Below are 15,135 nucleotides of genomic sequence, written 5' to 3' on the forward strand. Positions count from 1 at the left end.
ATGTAAAAAGTTGTAAAAAGATAAAAAAAGCAACTTGTAAAGAAGCCAACAATTTCTCACAATCTCGTTAGAGATTTACCTTCTAGCACTAAGTGGCTCTTCTGTTTCCACTGTATTCTCTTCTGGCTGAAATCTGAAGTCCTCAACATACTCCCCAAATTTGTCACAAAACCACTTCTGAAGTCTTGAGCAGACTGTGTGACTACGCTTATCTATAAAAAAGAAACACTAAGTATCAGGATAATACATCTTCACACAAAGCCTGCCCCTGTTCCCACACACCACGCTTCATTGGGAAGCAGACTTTGTCCAGCTTTCCTCTCCTTCACCAACACTCTTTGTGGAAACTCATTATAAAATTTACTTCTGTCATTGCACAGAAACCCTGACTGCACTAAGCTGGTAAAATAAGAATAAAGGTGACTCATGCTTTGCTCTAAGTATGGTACATGGGAGGACCTTATTACCAGAAGTACAGAGATGACTTAAGCATCCTAACAAACAGGAATTTTTAGTAAACACTGTAAAAACATTTTCTGATTAAGAGGTTCCTGTAAACAAAAGACTGACATAAATCTCAGTGCTCCTACTGTGCTGAAGGGTCAACCTTGAGAAAAGTAAGTGCAAAGCAAAATACTCCTGAGCGAGAGCAGGACAACCACCTTGCAGCATACAAATTTGACAGCGGAGGGAGGTGGAAACTTAAGGAAGATCATAGAATCATAGAATACCAGGTTGGAAGGGACCTTAAGGATCATCTAGTACAACGTTTCTTGGTAAAAGTATGGTCTGGACAAGATAGTCCAGTACCCTGTCTAGCTGAATCTTAAAAGTGTCCAATGTTGGGAAAGATCCTGCAAGAGACATTTTTACTACCACTTACCAGCCATCTATAGGCCATAAAGATTGTGAGTGTGTGTGCATATATATATAAATGTGTGTATATATATACACAATAAAGAATGTGCACCTTCTTTTTTCTAAAGCCAGGCTACAGAAATTATGCTGTATATGCCAATTTCTATATATGGAATATATAGTCATAATACTGCCTGGAAAGTCTTATATGGCAAAGGAATGAAGCAATGCACACTTTCTGTATGTCAGCTGCAGTGGAAAAATGTAACATAAATATATAGGTATATGGAAATAATATAAGAGTAAAAGCCTTTAGGTAGCACAAGTGAGAACAAAATAATCACCTTTTGCTTTACCTGACTCAGAAAATCACTGTCTAGAAGGAACAGACAGATTATTCTTTGGAAATGTTGTAGTTCACGTAACAGAAAGTATTGACATCACAGGAGTACAGGAGGAGCAACTTCAAATTTTATCTATAGATTTAAAAGCCTAAGTCTCAAACAAGAGGTGTGGGGAAGAAAGCTTAAGAAATGCAGACAACAGTTTAGGTGTCCAAAAAAATGAGTAAGTCTTAAGCTCATTCCTTCTCCATGATGTCTTTTCTTTTAGAAAAAGGAAGAAGTAATACGGTTAATGGCATAAAAGAGCTTTTGCAGTTAACAACAAAATAGAACATCTTTTCTACGTATTATATCAGTTTTCTGGTAAGTCAAGGATCAGCAAGGCACCCAAGAATGATGAAGTCAGTCAACAGGTTTCATTACATTCCTAAAAGCTTTACAACACACAATAAATTCCTTGCTCAGGTGTGCAAAGTCAACTATAAAAAGTAAATGCAGAATCATGTACAGAGAGGTAAGAAACTGCTCAAATAGTCTTTCATATTGGGCTTCTTCAGAAGCCTGCTTAAGGATCCAGCAAGGTTTGATCTTCTAAGGATCAAAAGAAAGGGGTGAAAAAAAATCCAACTGAATCAAACTGCTGGTAGAGATCTGACCAAGATTACCTGTTCCATTGGCTTGCATCTGTGGCTTTGCAGGTTGCTGAGCTGCAGGCACCTCTTCCGTCCTACAAAGAAAACCAAAACAGTGTGAAATGCTACAGATGATTAATTTTTTCCCTTTTTGTTAAAGGGAGCACTGGAACCTGCACAGTTTCCATAGCTGAGATAATACAAGATGACAAGGGAAAAACAAACTTACACCCTTTTGCAAGATTCAAAATATTCATTGCACATTGCACTTAGGATCCAGGGAAATACCACCCACTGGAAGGAGAGGTGTGGTTTAGCCATTTCCTGTTACTGACAGCTCAGTTTCATCTTACAACTACTAAATAATTTAGTATCAGATTTGTTGCTTTATTTATGCCTTTTTGTTTTATATTCATCACAATGCCTACCAGGAAAACTCTTCAGAGCCCTGACTATTCCCACAGTAATAAATGAAAAAGGATTCCATATCGCAAGTTGATAACCACAATACCAGAACAAAACCACAGTTTAATGTACGAACCTTGACTTCTGTCATTGTTACTACAGCCAAACACCACTCATCTTCACAATGAGAGCAACGGGTGTCAAGAATTATGTAAAATGTTATGTTGGCAAGCTCTTGAAACACACAGATACCAACGAATTTTAAAAATATCTTTTTAAAAACTTGCAAAATTTAAATAATGGTCTGAAAAGCTGAGACAAATGTTCTAAAAATGGTCTAAAAATATATGGCAAGTAGCAGGCATCATTGGTCTCATCTTTCAAAATGAGTCAAGAATAATATCATCCATTAAAAATGAACAGATTTTAGAAAACACAAATGCTTTTGCCATTCTGCACATGTGCAAGGCTTTAAATTACATTTGCACTATCCACAGCCTCCAACTGCCAACCTGTCTTGAGAATACTTCAGGCTTCAGTCCAAAAAGTCTTCAGCTATCCATGCAGATATCCTACAGAAAGATTTATTAACAAAGAAGCAGCTTTGACAACATAACACCAGCCGCAGCAAGCTTTACTTAACAAGGAGTTGTATGATTGAAAAGATTACTGTTTGAAACAAAAACACGTTGGTCGTGCAATTTTATTAGCACTCATTTATCAGACAATACAGGTACTTTCAAATGTTCCCTTCATCTTTTGGTCCTCAGGAAGGGAACAAAGTGGGATGCTGGTCAGCAAATGGGAGAGAGAAGAGGGATCCCAGCAGATTGCAGCAGTACAGACAGGTATATAGTTCTGTCTCCTGCTGTTCCTCTAGAAAGAACATTAGGGAAAGATCTCACTTTACTGTCTGCACATGGAAAAGGCCATTACTAATGTGTGCTGTCTCAATATCAGCATACATCAACGAGTATGATGGAGAAACTACAGAACTAATTACCTTCTTTCCTTCCTAAGCACTCCCCACTTTTAATGAGCTTTCCACATCCTTGTTCAGTTCTAAAAGGAACATTTAGAAATAATTTACTGATTTATAAATTATAACTGGACATCTATCAGTGTGGAAAAGCTGAATTCAATTGTTTCTGCTTTCAAAGCCACTTGCTTTCACACCTCTTCAGGACTTTTCTACATGGCTTCTGTATTTGCAACAACTCTTCTTTCAAAAGTCACCTGATATTTCCACCAGTTTATTTTTTCTAGCTAAACTGAACTTTGGTTTCTGTGCCCTTTTTCCACAGTTTCTACACAAACCATGGGTTCCTCACTTAAAAACTCTTCCTTTCCTTGCTCTTTCCCCCACACCCTTGCATCTCCTCCATTTCTAGCTCTGTCTCTCTAAGACCGCAATTAACGTGATCAAATTTGCATGAACTATTACACAGCAGTGTCTTTTTTTTCTTCTATCAGCACATCAGATGGCTCACCACACAGGTGAGCATTTTCATCTGCAATCTGTCACTGCCACCATGTCTCACTGAAGCCGAAGACACATTTAAGTAGAAATGAGGTAGTCATTCACAAGCAGGTTCACACTGGCAGGAGCCAGTTACTCAATCCACTCCAGTCGTGTGAAGGCACTGGGGGAGTGTCACACCTGAACAGCTCCAGTGACAGAGCCAAGATGGGATCCCACCACCACCAGCCATCTGAGTTTTCAGGCAGGATCTTCCTTTCACATGCTGGAATATATTTTCAGAAGCAGCACAGCATCATTACTACATACGTTTCTTGGGGAAAACATCAAAAAAATTTCATCAAGAAGCAGTTCTGGATAGCAGCCTCAGTGGGCTCCATCAGGAGCACATGATGGTTTGGCTTTGGCCCTTCTTGTTGCTTTTTTGTTACATTTTTTTGGCAATGTCTTACTTGCCATCTGCCTGTTACTCCTTTCCTGTGAAGAACCTGACCTTTACAAATCATCAGGTTAATGACAGCTCATTATTGCACCTGTGAATCAGGTTATAATTAGCCACTTCAGACAGATTTGGGCCAGGAAGATCAAAATTCATTGTTTAGGCTCGCACACCCGCTGGGAAGCTCAGTCCCAAAACCAGGTCGTGTTGAACCAGCCAGTACATCAAGACCACTGACACAGGGGAGGAATTATCTTTCCTACAGTTTCTAAACCACGCTTCAGGCCAGAGGTCAGTTAAAAGGCTTGAAAACATAAATGGACCCTAGAACTATGCAAAAGGTTGTGTTCCTATGCGGGCTTCCTAACTGCAACCTGCACCAAAGAAAACAAGCTGCGCGAATTCCTCTGGGACCACGCTTTCCACCCAGAAAAAGTGTCGATTGGTAACTCCAACAGATCCCCAACTTGAGGCTAGGATGTGTTTATGCAACTAGAGATTGCACCCATTTAAAAGCACAGGCTGATTAAAACAGATAAAAGCAACCTCAGCCAATGAAGAAGACAAACACAAATGTGCCTTTTTTTTTTCTTCCTTTTTTTTTAAACTAAAGTCAAGGAAGCATGAATGTTAGAGCTGTTCATGACCAGCACACACTGATGCAGCATCCCCTCAATGCTGCCCCACAGAATTGCACCAAAGCGTTATTTTTGTAGCTGCAAGTATGACACAAGTTAAGGGAGCCTTCACACTGAAAGCCATTTATCTTAAATAAACATTTTTGGGTTTTGCATATTAGGCCTTGAATACAGTTGCAAGTTGAGGTGTATGTGAACCAACAGACTGCCCCCAACAACTGCGTGAAGACCAGACTTGCTGCACACAACAGGTCTAGTTGCTGCCAGGATGTTCTCAGACATATTAAAAGCAATTTTCCTACAGGCTAACTCCAAGTTCACAAGCAACCCATCACCATTCTTTCGACAGCTGTTGTGGAAGCCAGTCAAGGCTGTTAGGTCTTTCTTACTGCTCAAAGCAACAAGAACGCATGTGCACTTCCATCAAAAACACCTTCCAACCTCAGAAATGCAAAAATAAGCATAAACAAGGTATTTTCACAGCCTAGTTTAAAGACGTATCATTCAGGTATGCATGGCTTCTTAACCTGAGGAGCTGTCACAAAACTGACTTAAACCATTTTCGTATGTTTTGCATTTCCTTCCCATTAAAATGTATCAAACACTTCAGAAGCCTTTGCCCTTCTCATCTACATTTTACATGGCTAGTGTCCTAATTTGTAGTTTCTGAAACAAAAGATTTCTGAAGAAATGCCATCAACCCAAAGTTATACAAGATCTAAATGTTCATGGGCAGAAAAAAATATTAAACTCTTGACAGAAGCTACTTTACAAGCAGCCTGTCACCAAATCTATTAAGTTAAAAATAAAGACATACACGAAGTTCATCCAACTGGGTATGTCAGTCATCATGTATGTATGTCAGCAAGCCCAGTGCAGCATGGCAGCCGGGCAAGGAGCTTTTGACCCAAGTCTCAGGTTCCTCCTACCCGTGCAGAGTCCTAGCCTGACAGGGATCCCTCCAGGAGGGAATGTTTCCAGCCTCCAGAGCAATCTTCTCTGGAAGCAGAGGCACCTTCTCAACAGACACAGTCAGACATGCTCAAAACATCACCCATGTGGAACAGAATGTAATTTAACAAGAGGCCAGGGAAAGTTAACCAAGATAAATGGCACAGAAGGAACAGTGGCTTATGCAGAAGCATTGTCTATTTGCTCCTCTTAAAAACAGTTCACAATGATACTAATAAAAAGGTTTGTGTAAGTCACAGCTTGCTGGTAGGTGGTGTTGAAAAACTTTTTTTGTTAGGTTTTTTTTTTTGTGTCTCATGGAGCTAGCTCACAATTTGTAAAATAAGGCAGCAACAGCCCACAATTTACACTAAGCAAGCATTACTCACACAGACTATTCCAAATTATTTATGCATTGTTTCACTAGCAAAATGTCATAAGCTTCAGCTGTCGTGCCAAACGCTGGGATGTCCCGAAGTGTGTCTGTGGAAAACCTCAGCTGAGGCCACGATGTTTCTGAATACTCAGACATACCAACAACGAACACCACGACAAACAAAAGCACTAAAAATCCTCTTCTTTCCACTCTCCCTGTGCACAACTCAATGACACAAGCCCATGTTCTTCACAAAAAAAAAAATCTAGATTGTTAGCTCATTGTTTTCTCCTTGCTGAGCACTTTGCAGTATGTATTTATATAACTACATGCATTGATTGACTTCACAAATACTTTTGAATACTGCAACTATTGAAAGAATTTCTTCCTTATTACACCACAGCATGGTTTGGTTTTCATTAGTAGTTCAGTTCTGTAAGCAAAAAGAAGAGTACATGCAAACGTATTTATATGCACACCTGTTTAAAGAGTGCAAGAAAAATTACCTAACCGAGAAGCAGGGCATATTTAGTTTTGCTGATATAAGCAGAGATGACCTTCTGCAGTTACTTTGCTTAATAAAGTTAAGTTTCCATCAGGCGTAAATTTGTCCTATATGTATTTGATTGTGTCAGCCAACACTTTGTCTGCAGTCCTAATAAAAGTATTTTAAAATATCTACAGTGAAGTGCAAAAAGATAAAAAGCAGTGAAGAATTTCACACAATGGAGCACAACTTAAGGAAAAACTGTAGGCAATCAGATTTTTCTTCTTCTGAGTAGAAATTGGAAATTTTTCAGTCTTATTTTGTTGTCATCTTACATATACCTGCCTGTCCCAAAAAGACTGAAATACTAGTTAAGACTAGTTAGAAAAAGATAAAGGCGATAACTGGTTTAATGTAATCCCCAAGTGCAATACCCAAGCTAACAGGGCTAGTGTAATCCTTAGCACATCAAAATGGGAATACAGCGTTTAGGTGGACAAGTGATCCTACCTTAATTTAGCAGTGGCATGACTGCTAAAGATTTGCTGTTGTCCACAATCCAAGAAGGCACAGATGTTGACACTAATATTGATAAACAAAGACCTTCAAAATCTTTTCTCTGCAAAACACATGTACTCACAAGCTGCAGTAAGCCGTATCAGACTCTGGGCCACCCTCATTACTCTGAAATAGGGCAGGATGAGGGGTACCTTCCTGCAGAGGAAGATGGCTCCTCATCTTTCTCCAGAACTCCCAGCAACGATGGGATCACTCTCCCTCTTCTCTGTGCATGACCTAGAGCCCAAGCATACCCGCTCTCAGGAGAAAACCTAAAGGCCTATTCCAGTGCTAAAGCATATGGAATTTGCATCTCAAGCAACTCCTTCAAGGCGGCAAGTCACAGACAAGAAGGTATCCTGAAGTATCATTTTTATCTATCAATAGCAGAAAACAATACTCATGACTTTGTACTGCTGTTACTGAGCTAACAGATACTCTCAGCACAGGGACGGGTCCAAGTGTGTCCTCTTCCACTGTCCCCAGGGGCCCACTCAACCACACAACATCAGTCTAGACAAAAAATGGTAGTTATATATGCATACAGTCAGGCCAACCAGCATAGGCAATAAAAATGCACTCCCACTTCCCAGCTACAAGAGCAACTGTCAATGTCACCAAAAAAACACCCAGATCAGAGCAGTCCAGATTACCTTCCCAGTGCATGGTCACAGGGCTGGTTTGAGAACAAGACTCCTCGACAAGGACCCCACAGAAACACTTCTAAGTGTGCAACTTGGCAACTCACGTAAAGACTGCACACAGACCAACCTTGCATGGAACCAATGATTTTGGAAAACCTTCAGTGCAAAACATCAGCTAAAAAAAACCACGGTACCATGTACTGAGGATAAGAGAGAAGGCCTAATTTATCTTCAGTCTAAAGCTTTGGCGAACCCACACTCTGAATGCTGCATGAACTCAGTCTCCACATCTTAAAACAGTTAAAGAATGGCAAAGTACTCTTCAGGAGACACTGAAAAAGCTGGTACTCTTCAGTCTGGAGAGGAGAAGAGTAAGAGAGGAAAGGACTGATCAAGGGTGGCAAATAAGCTGAATGTGAAATATCACAATTCTGTAACTATGGGGCATTTCTTGAAACCACTAAGAAATCTGTTAAAAAGGAAAGAAAATAAATCACTTCTTTAGAGTCAAGAGTGGACTTCTGTATCGTATTGCCTCCATAGCTTCCAGTGGTAGAGAGCATCAGCATTTTCAAGATGGAGTTAAATAAATTCATGGATAACAGGTCTGCAAACAAATACTGAAGTGAAAAGGCAGCAACGTACCTTTTGATACTCCTAAATAGAGAGTTTGTGGATGCTTATGAGGAGCAGCTGAGGAAACTGGGTTGTTTAGTCTGGAAAAAAGGAGGCTGCAGGGAGACCTTATCGCTTTCTCCAACTACCTGAAAGGAGGCTGTAGCAAGGTGGGTGTTGGTCTCTTCTCCCAAGTAACAAGTGGTAGGATGAGAGGAAACAGCCTGAAGTTGTTCCAGGGGAGGTTTAGATTGGATATTAGGAAAAATTTCTTCACCTAAAGGGTTATCAAACATTGGAACAGGCTGCCCAGGGAAATGGTTGAGTCACCATCCCTGGAGGTATTTAAAAGACGTGTAGTGACGCTTAGGGACATGGTTTAGTGGTGGACTTGGTGGTGTTAGGTTTATGGTTGGTCTCAATGATCTTAAACGTCTTTTCCAACCTAAATGATTCTATTATTCCATAGGAATAGGAGGTAAACAGACCACAGAAAGCAACTAGGCTCGCATGTTTCCTATAAACAGTTCCTACTTCCATTGCTACAGAATACCAGCAGACACCGACTGCTGGCATTTTTACACACAGGATGAGTACAGAAGGAAGCAGGAGACTGGGAAGAGTTTGTATGGCATCAAGAAACCTCATATTCAAGCAAAAAGTTTTGCCCGTTTGTTTTTGCTTGTCACCTCTAAGTAACTGGAAGTGCTTATGTGATTACCAACTCAGCCTGCACTATCTATTACAAGCAGCTGAACATAAGCCAGCACTGTGCCCAGGTGGCCAAGAAAGCCAACGGCATCCTGGCTTGTATTAGAAATAGTGTGACCGGCAGAAGTAGGGAGGTGATAGTCCCCCTGTACTCTGCACTGGTGAGGCCACACCTGGAGTACTGTGCCCAGTTTTGGGCACCTCAATATGAGAGAGATATTGAGGTGCTGGAGCGAGTGCAGAGGAGGGCAATGAAGCTGGTGAAGGGCCTGGAGAACAAATCCTATGAGGAGTGATTGAAGGAGCTGGGACTGTTCAGTTTGAGAAAGAGAAGGCTGAGGGGAGACCTCATCACTCTCTACAACTACCTGAAAGGACATTGCAGAGAGGTTGGTGCTGGTCTCTTCTCACAGGTAATTAGTGACAGAACAAGAGGGAATGGCTTTAAACTGCAACAGGGGAGGTTCAGACTGGACATTAGGAAAAAAATTTACACAGAAAGAGTGGTCAGACAGTGGAATGGAGTCACCATCCCTGGATGTGTTTAAGGGTCGTTTAGATGAGATGCTGGGGGATATGGTGTAGGGGAGAACTTTGTAGCATAGGGCTGATGGTTGGACTTGATGATCCCAAGGGTCTTTTCCAACCTGAATGATTCTGTGATTCTGTGATCTCCTGATGACAGTAGTTGATGGTGAACCACAGATCCTACTGCCCATCCAAGTAATATTAGCTACTGTTGAGGAAGATAATACAGGCAGCTATGTACGCAAGTGGTCTTGACCAACAAGGCCACCAAGCACCTACTATGGTCTTAAGATCTAGCTAGGCAGACTAAGGAGAGAGAACATCAAATGTGATGCTTTGCATCAAGGTGGGTGTCCTCAAGGCTAGAAGGGCTTCGGGGTATAGGGAGGCGTGTTTCCATTTATCATTGCAGTGGCAAGGAAGGCTCAAACTCCAGTCACTCTCACACATTTAGAGTTGTGCTGTGGTACTGGGATGTCTTTGCTGCTACTAGAACAGGAGTAACAAGGACTGGGCGGTCTGGAGATGAGACAGGTTTTGAAGAGGCAAAGGATATGCAATGGCATGGCAAAAGCTCTGGCATTCAGTAGCACACAGTGCACACTGATAACTCCAAGTAGATGACATCCCAGAGGGAGGGCACCAGAGAAGGTGAAATGAAGAATATCCCAACTAGACAAGCTTCAGGACACCTCTGTAGCTAGTGCAGTATGTACAAGTCGAGTAATTCAGCTGTATGTGTGTGTACAAGATGTACTTTTACGGGAAAATATAGACAGCTTCTCTCTGTGAGCTAATAATTTATTTTAAGAGAGTCTAGGCTGGAAACGGATGCTGTCACCAGAACTCCTCAGCGAAAGTCAGAGATCAAAGGTGGCTTTCAGCTTTATAGTGAAGATACTTCTCTTACCTTGCTTTAGGTATTTCTCTTACCTTGCTTTAAGTACTTCATTGACTTTTTGTTCTAGTTCTAATCTCCTCTGCCGTTCCTTTTCTAGCTCCTGCCTTAACGTTTCAGCGTTTGTTTCTTCTCTCAGCTTCCTGAGCTCCTCCTCTGTTAATTAAGGGAGAAGAAAAAGATTTAGTTACCCTGAAGTATTTCTGCAAGAAAATTAAAACCTAATTATGACAGATTAGGTGGGGTTTTTTTATCTGTGCTATACCAAATATGTTTACCAGAAAAAAACAAGTAATCGAGGGCTAGAAAGACTTCATAAAAAGCACACAGCTGCATCACATACAAGATGTTTAGTTATACTTGTTAAAGCAAGGAGAAAAACAACTTTAAAGTTTTCTTTTCAAGATGCAATCTATCAAACATAAGCCCTTGGTACAAGCTACCTTTATCTAAATAAAACATCACATACCCTTCATTCCTCAAAGAAATAATCAGCAGGAAAGGCTGTCTATTGCCAAATCCAGTGGTCATAACAACAGGTTAAAAAAAAGTATGTTTTCCTCCTCTATGTCTATGGGTAGGGAAAAAACTCCCCACATACTCACATAAAGTTACATGACCCTCTACCCATCAATTTCTGGTACCCCTGTATTTTTATGTAAGTCAGATGGCCCCGTTATGGACCTGGCTATCTTACAGTTTTAAGAAGGGGTTATAAGACAAGAAACTAAGTTCAGATTTTTACCCTTTTCCGAGGTTAGAGTGTGTCCTACTAACTTCCATGTAATAATTTATATAAAAATATATATACACACACATATTTACTTATACAAAGACATATACACACTTCCATAATTTTTTTCATGACAAATTAGTATCAACTATGCATAAGACTTTTTTGTGGCTAATTAGCTTTGCTTTTTTGTCACTGACAGTATCCTTGTTCATGACCTTATCTTACTCTAGAGATACAATGGGGTCACTATCACTGATCACTTTTCCCACAAGAGAAATGACAAAGAGAAGATGGGAAATCTCTCTCTTTTTTTGCCCCTCTCCTTTTTAAACAAAAAAATGACTCTACATTTTGGTCTCTGGGCTTGTTTTTAAGCTCAATGTCAACAACAAATAGTAGAACAGCAGGTGTATTTCAAGCTTAAAGCAAACCAGAACAGAAAATACTTGCTAATTCCACTATCAACAGACACAGGGGTTCGGGCTTTATGTCATTTTACAAGATTCATATACTATGCTCTACCCTCCAGCAACCTCTTCTGTTTCTTTTCACATACTGCCTTGTAAATCAGATAATTTTGATATCTGAGCCTCTCTGACTCTAATCAGTATGTGTTTTGAGAAGGTCTAAAGCCCTAGTGCAAATATTCAGAAGAACTGATAAACTCTCCCTCCTCTGCAGGAGGGCCTTGTGCAGTATCTCTGATCATTTTATCTGCTGTGCAAGTTAGGTGGTGGTAGATTATCTGTATTCCTGCAGCACTAAGAGGTTTAGAGCACAGAATTAGGAGAGACGGGAAAAAGATACATGAATCGAGAGGACCACATGATGGCTTCCACCATGAGGCTACAAGCTGAATTCCACCAAACAGAAAGGAGTGCTGTCATCTTCCCACCGCTGCTTTGTTAGTGACGCTAGAAAGAAGAGTTGGAGCACAGAAACCAAGTTATCCTTCAGCAACTAAAACTGAAATTTATTCCCAAGGGTAGGGTAGGGAACTTTTCACTGTTGCAGCAGGTATTGTGTCTCCTGTAAATAAATGGAAAGATATGGAGGTAAGGGCATACCTATACATGGAGCTGTTCCTAATTATGTGTCCGCAAGGAATTTTAAACCCAAAAAGAAAACTATGTTTATGATTAGTTAACCCTACTTTCAAGGGCTTGCCTTGTTCCAGAACAAGAGCAGGCACACAGCTGAGGGGAAACATCTGTTGCACTCCAAATGCACTGGAGCTTGTGCAATACCATGAAGATACCACAAAGAGTTCCAAAGCTTGATAGGGATGTTATCTTCTCAATACCATTAAAGGGAAGAAGTTCTCCATTAAGCACTGTTGTTTTTTTTTAAAGAGGAAGTGACTATGCATTGTGTGTACATAAGAAAACCACAAGTAGTGTAAATTAACCTCAATGCCCTTGAAAGTCTGTTCAGATCTTCCAGCTTCCTTAATTCCAGTTGTTCAGATTGCACTACATCTTGTTCTATTAAAAACAAAACCCCAGAAACTTGACCGCTAGGACAAGCAGTGCCAGAGATGCAGAATTTCTTTATGCAAAGAGGCAGAGTTAAAGGGTACACAACGAACGATGTAGAACTCCTATAAAACAAACCAAAAAATACAGCATCTCATCATTAAGGATTGCCACAGCTTCACATTCCATGGCATTTCCTAACTTCCATGTACATGACTGCAATTCAAATCCACCCCACTACAACTGCTCTGGCCACTCCAACTCTTTAAAGCAGTATTTGTTGCTCCTTTGGCAGAGTGTGATCTGGCAGTATAAAACCTCCGTGTTTGGTTAGTTAAATACTCTAAAGTTTGCTAAGCAACAGAAACCACAGAGAGACAGGAAAAAAAAAAAAAAAGGGGGGAAAAAGAAAAAGAAAGAAAGAAAAAAAAAGTACTTCTTCACTCTCTCCCCTGCAATAATCTACAATATGGCCAAACTGAACTGAACTTACAGAGGACACTTCTCTAGCCCTGAGGGTTCCTCCTGTAGAACAAGTGAAGTTGACTAGAAAGAGCAGAGGTCACAGACCCTTGAGAAGAACGCATAAGAACATTTCACGGTGGTATCTATCTACTGAGCTTTACAGATGAGTATCCTCCTTGACAATGAGAACAGAGTGCTCCTTGGATTTCACCTTCAGACCATCAAAATTCAAACATCCTCCCACCTCCATACACACACAAAAGGGTAAAACATAAAAGGTCAAGCTTCAGCTCCAAGATTAACCAGCTTCCATAATCTCCCTCCCAGGCATATCAATCACAGCTCTGTACCTCCTACTGGGCAAGAAACATTAAAATATTACAAGAGGCTCAGTGCACGTCTTAACTGGACATGCAGGTGATGTGACCAGCCATAAAGGTGACCTGGTTAGAAGGGGAAAATTACAGAAGAAAATGTCTGCTGAAATACTGACAGAGAAAATGCCAGCCTGGGAACTAGGCCTGGGAAGTAGAAACATGCCTCTTTGAAGTACACAGCTTGATAATTAGAAACCAGAGACATCCTGAGATACCATTGATAAGCACAAAACCAAGGAACTGTAACAGCAACTTATCATCTGAAAAGGTGAAAAACAGTCAGGGAAAAAGGGGGAAACATCCTGAGAAAGTAAGAACTGGTAACTGCCATTGGCTGTTCTATCTGCAAGAACAGGAAAACAGTCTGGAAAAATAAAAATTGGCCTGAGACAACAGAAAACATCAACATCTATTGCTATTCCAGGTGAAAAATAGAAATTAACAGCATCTATTGGCTGCTGAAGTGGTGGTGTCCTACATCTCCTTATTTCTCTATGATACAAAAATGACTTAATTTTTATCCAAAATGAAGCTTCTCTCTCTGAGAACTTCCTGTGCTACATGTACTTTTCTAAATAGGTTGAACTCTCCACAGAAACTTTCTAAGAGATCTTGCACCCTTGCCAGGGAGGGTTTGGTTTGTCCTCTCACTTCTGGGATAGTTGGGTTCCCTTCTGGGATGATTTGTCACTTTCCGAGATCTAATAAGCTTGATACTGGTATTATTGTGAACAAACATATATATGTGCATATAAGCAATCTATCATAAGTATTTCTGCTGCTATATTACTAAGTTCACTTCACTAGTGATAAATTTCTAGTAACCTGTAACAGTATACACCTACTTGGTTACTGCCATACTATTGATTGCTGCCAATAATTTATAACAGCTTTTTATATATATACACACATATGTGCATATATATGTTTCCATTCATATATATATATTCACTTTATCAATCACAGGCATAGTTGCTAGTGCTGATTTTTGTAGTATTCATGAAAATCCGTAATAAAGTAGAGAAATTTAGAGTAAAAAAACCTCCATGTCCTTGTATGTTACAGAATCCTACCAACCTACAGTCACAATCTCTACATACCTGCAGGCTGGGTAACCCTTTAGGTCATGACAGCAGGTGTAACCCTGAAAAAATGCTTTAAAATCTCTCTGACAAAGTCAACTTGTGTAGAAAAGCAGGACAATATGTGGATAATACTGCACTTTTACCAATGAGAGAAAAATGTGAGAAAAGGCAACACTAGTGTTTCAACTACATTAACTTGCATACTACTGCACTGTAAACCCTAGGAGAGTTGACACTGTAGGAAAGACCACCACCAGTAATGCATCTCATAAATTATCAAAAAACTGTATCCATTTCAGATTTAACACAGCATTTTATCCTCTATTAGGTGTAACACAACTGATGCACCCGCACTCTAAGGATTTGATCATTGAAATTTAAAGATTTAACAATGCAAAAAGTTTAGTTGATACCATGTAATTGTTAAAAGACA

At 40.2% G+C, this 15,135-nt stretch overlaps 1 protein-coding gene across 2 annotated transcripts in view; it reads right to left on the reverse strand.

The window, feature by feature from the left end:
- GRAMD4 (GRAM domain containing 4) overlaps positions 1–15,135 on the reverse strand; it is an 83,729-nt gene that overhangs the window by 21,041 nt on the left and 47,553 nt on the right. For both annotated transcript variants that reach the window (XM_074827718.1, XM_074827717.1), the window contains exons 4-6: positions 10,600–10,720; positions 1,868–1,929; positions 80–212 (exon numbers count right to left, since the gene is read on the reverse strand). In XM_074827718.1, the coding sequence (XP_074683819.1) occupies positions 80–212; positions 1,868–1,929; positions 10,600–10,720 (316 nt within the window). The remainder of the gene's footprint in view (positions 1–79; positions 213–1,867; positions 1,930–10,599; positions 10,721–15,135) is intronic.

This window comes from Strix aluco, chromosome 5 (assembly GCF_031877795.1).
Source record: "Strix aluco isolate bStrAlu1 chromosome 5, bStrAlu1.hap1, whole genome shotgun sequence".
Taxonomy (NCBI): Eukaryota; Metazoa; Chordata; class Aves; order Strigiformes; family Strigidae; genus Strix; species Strix aluco.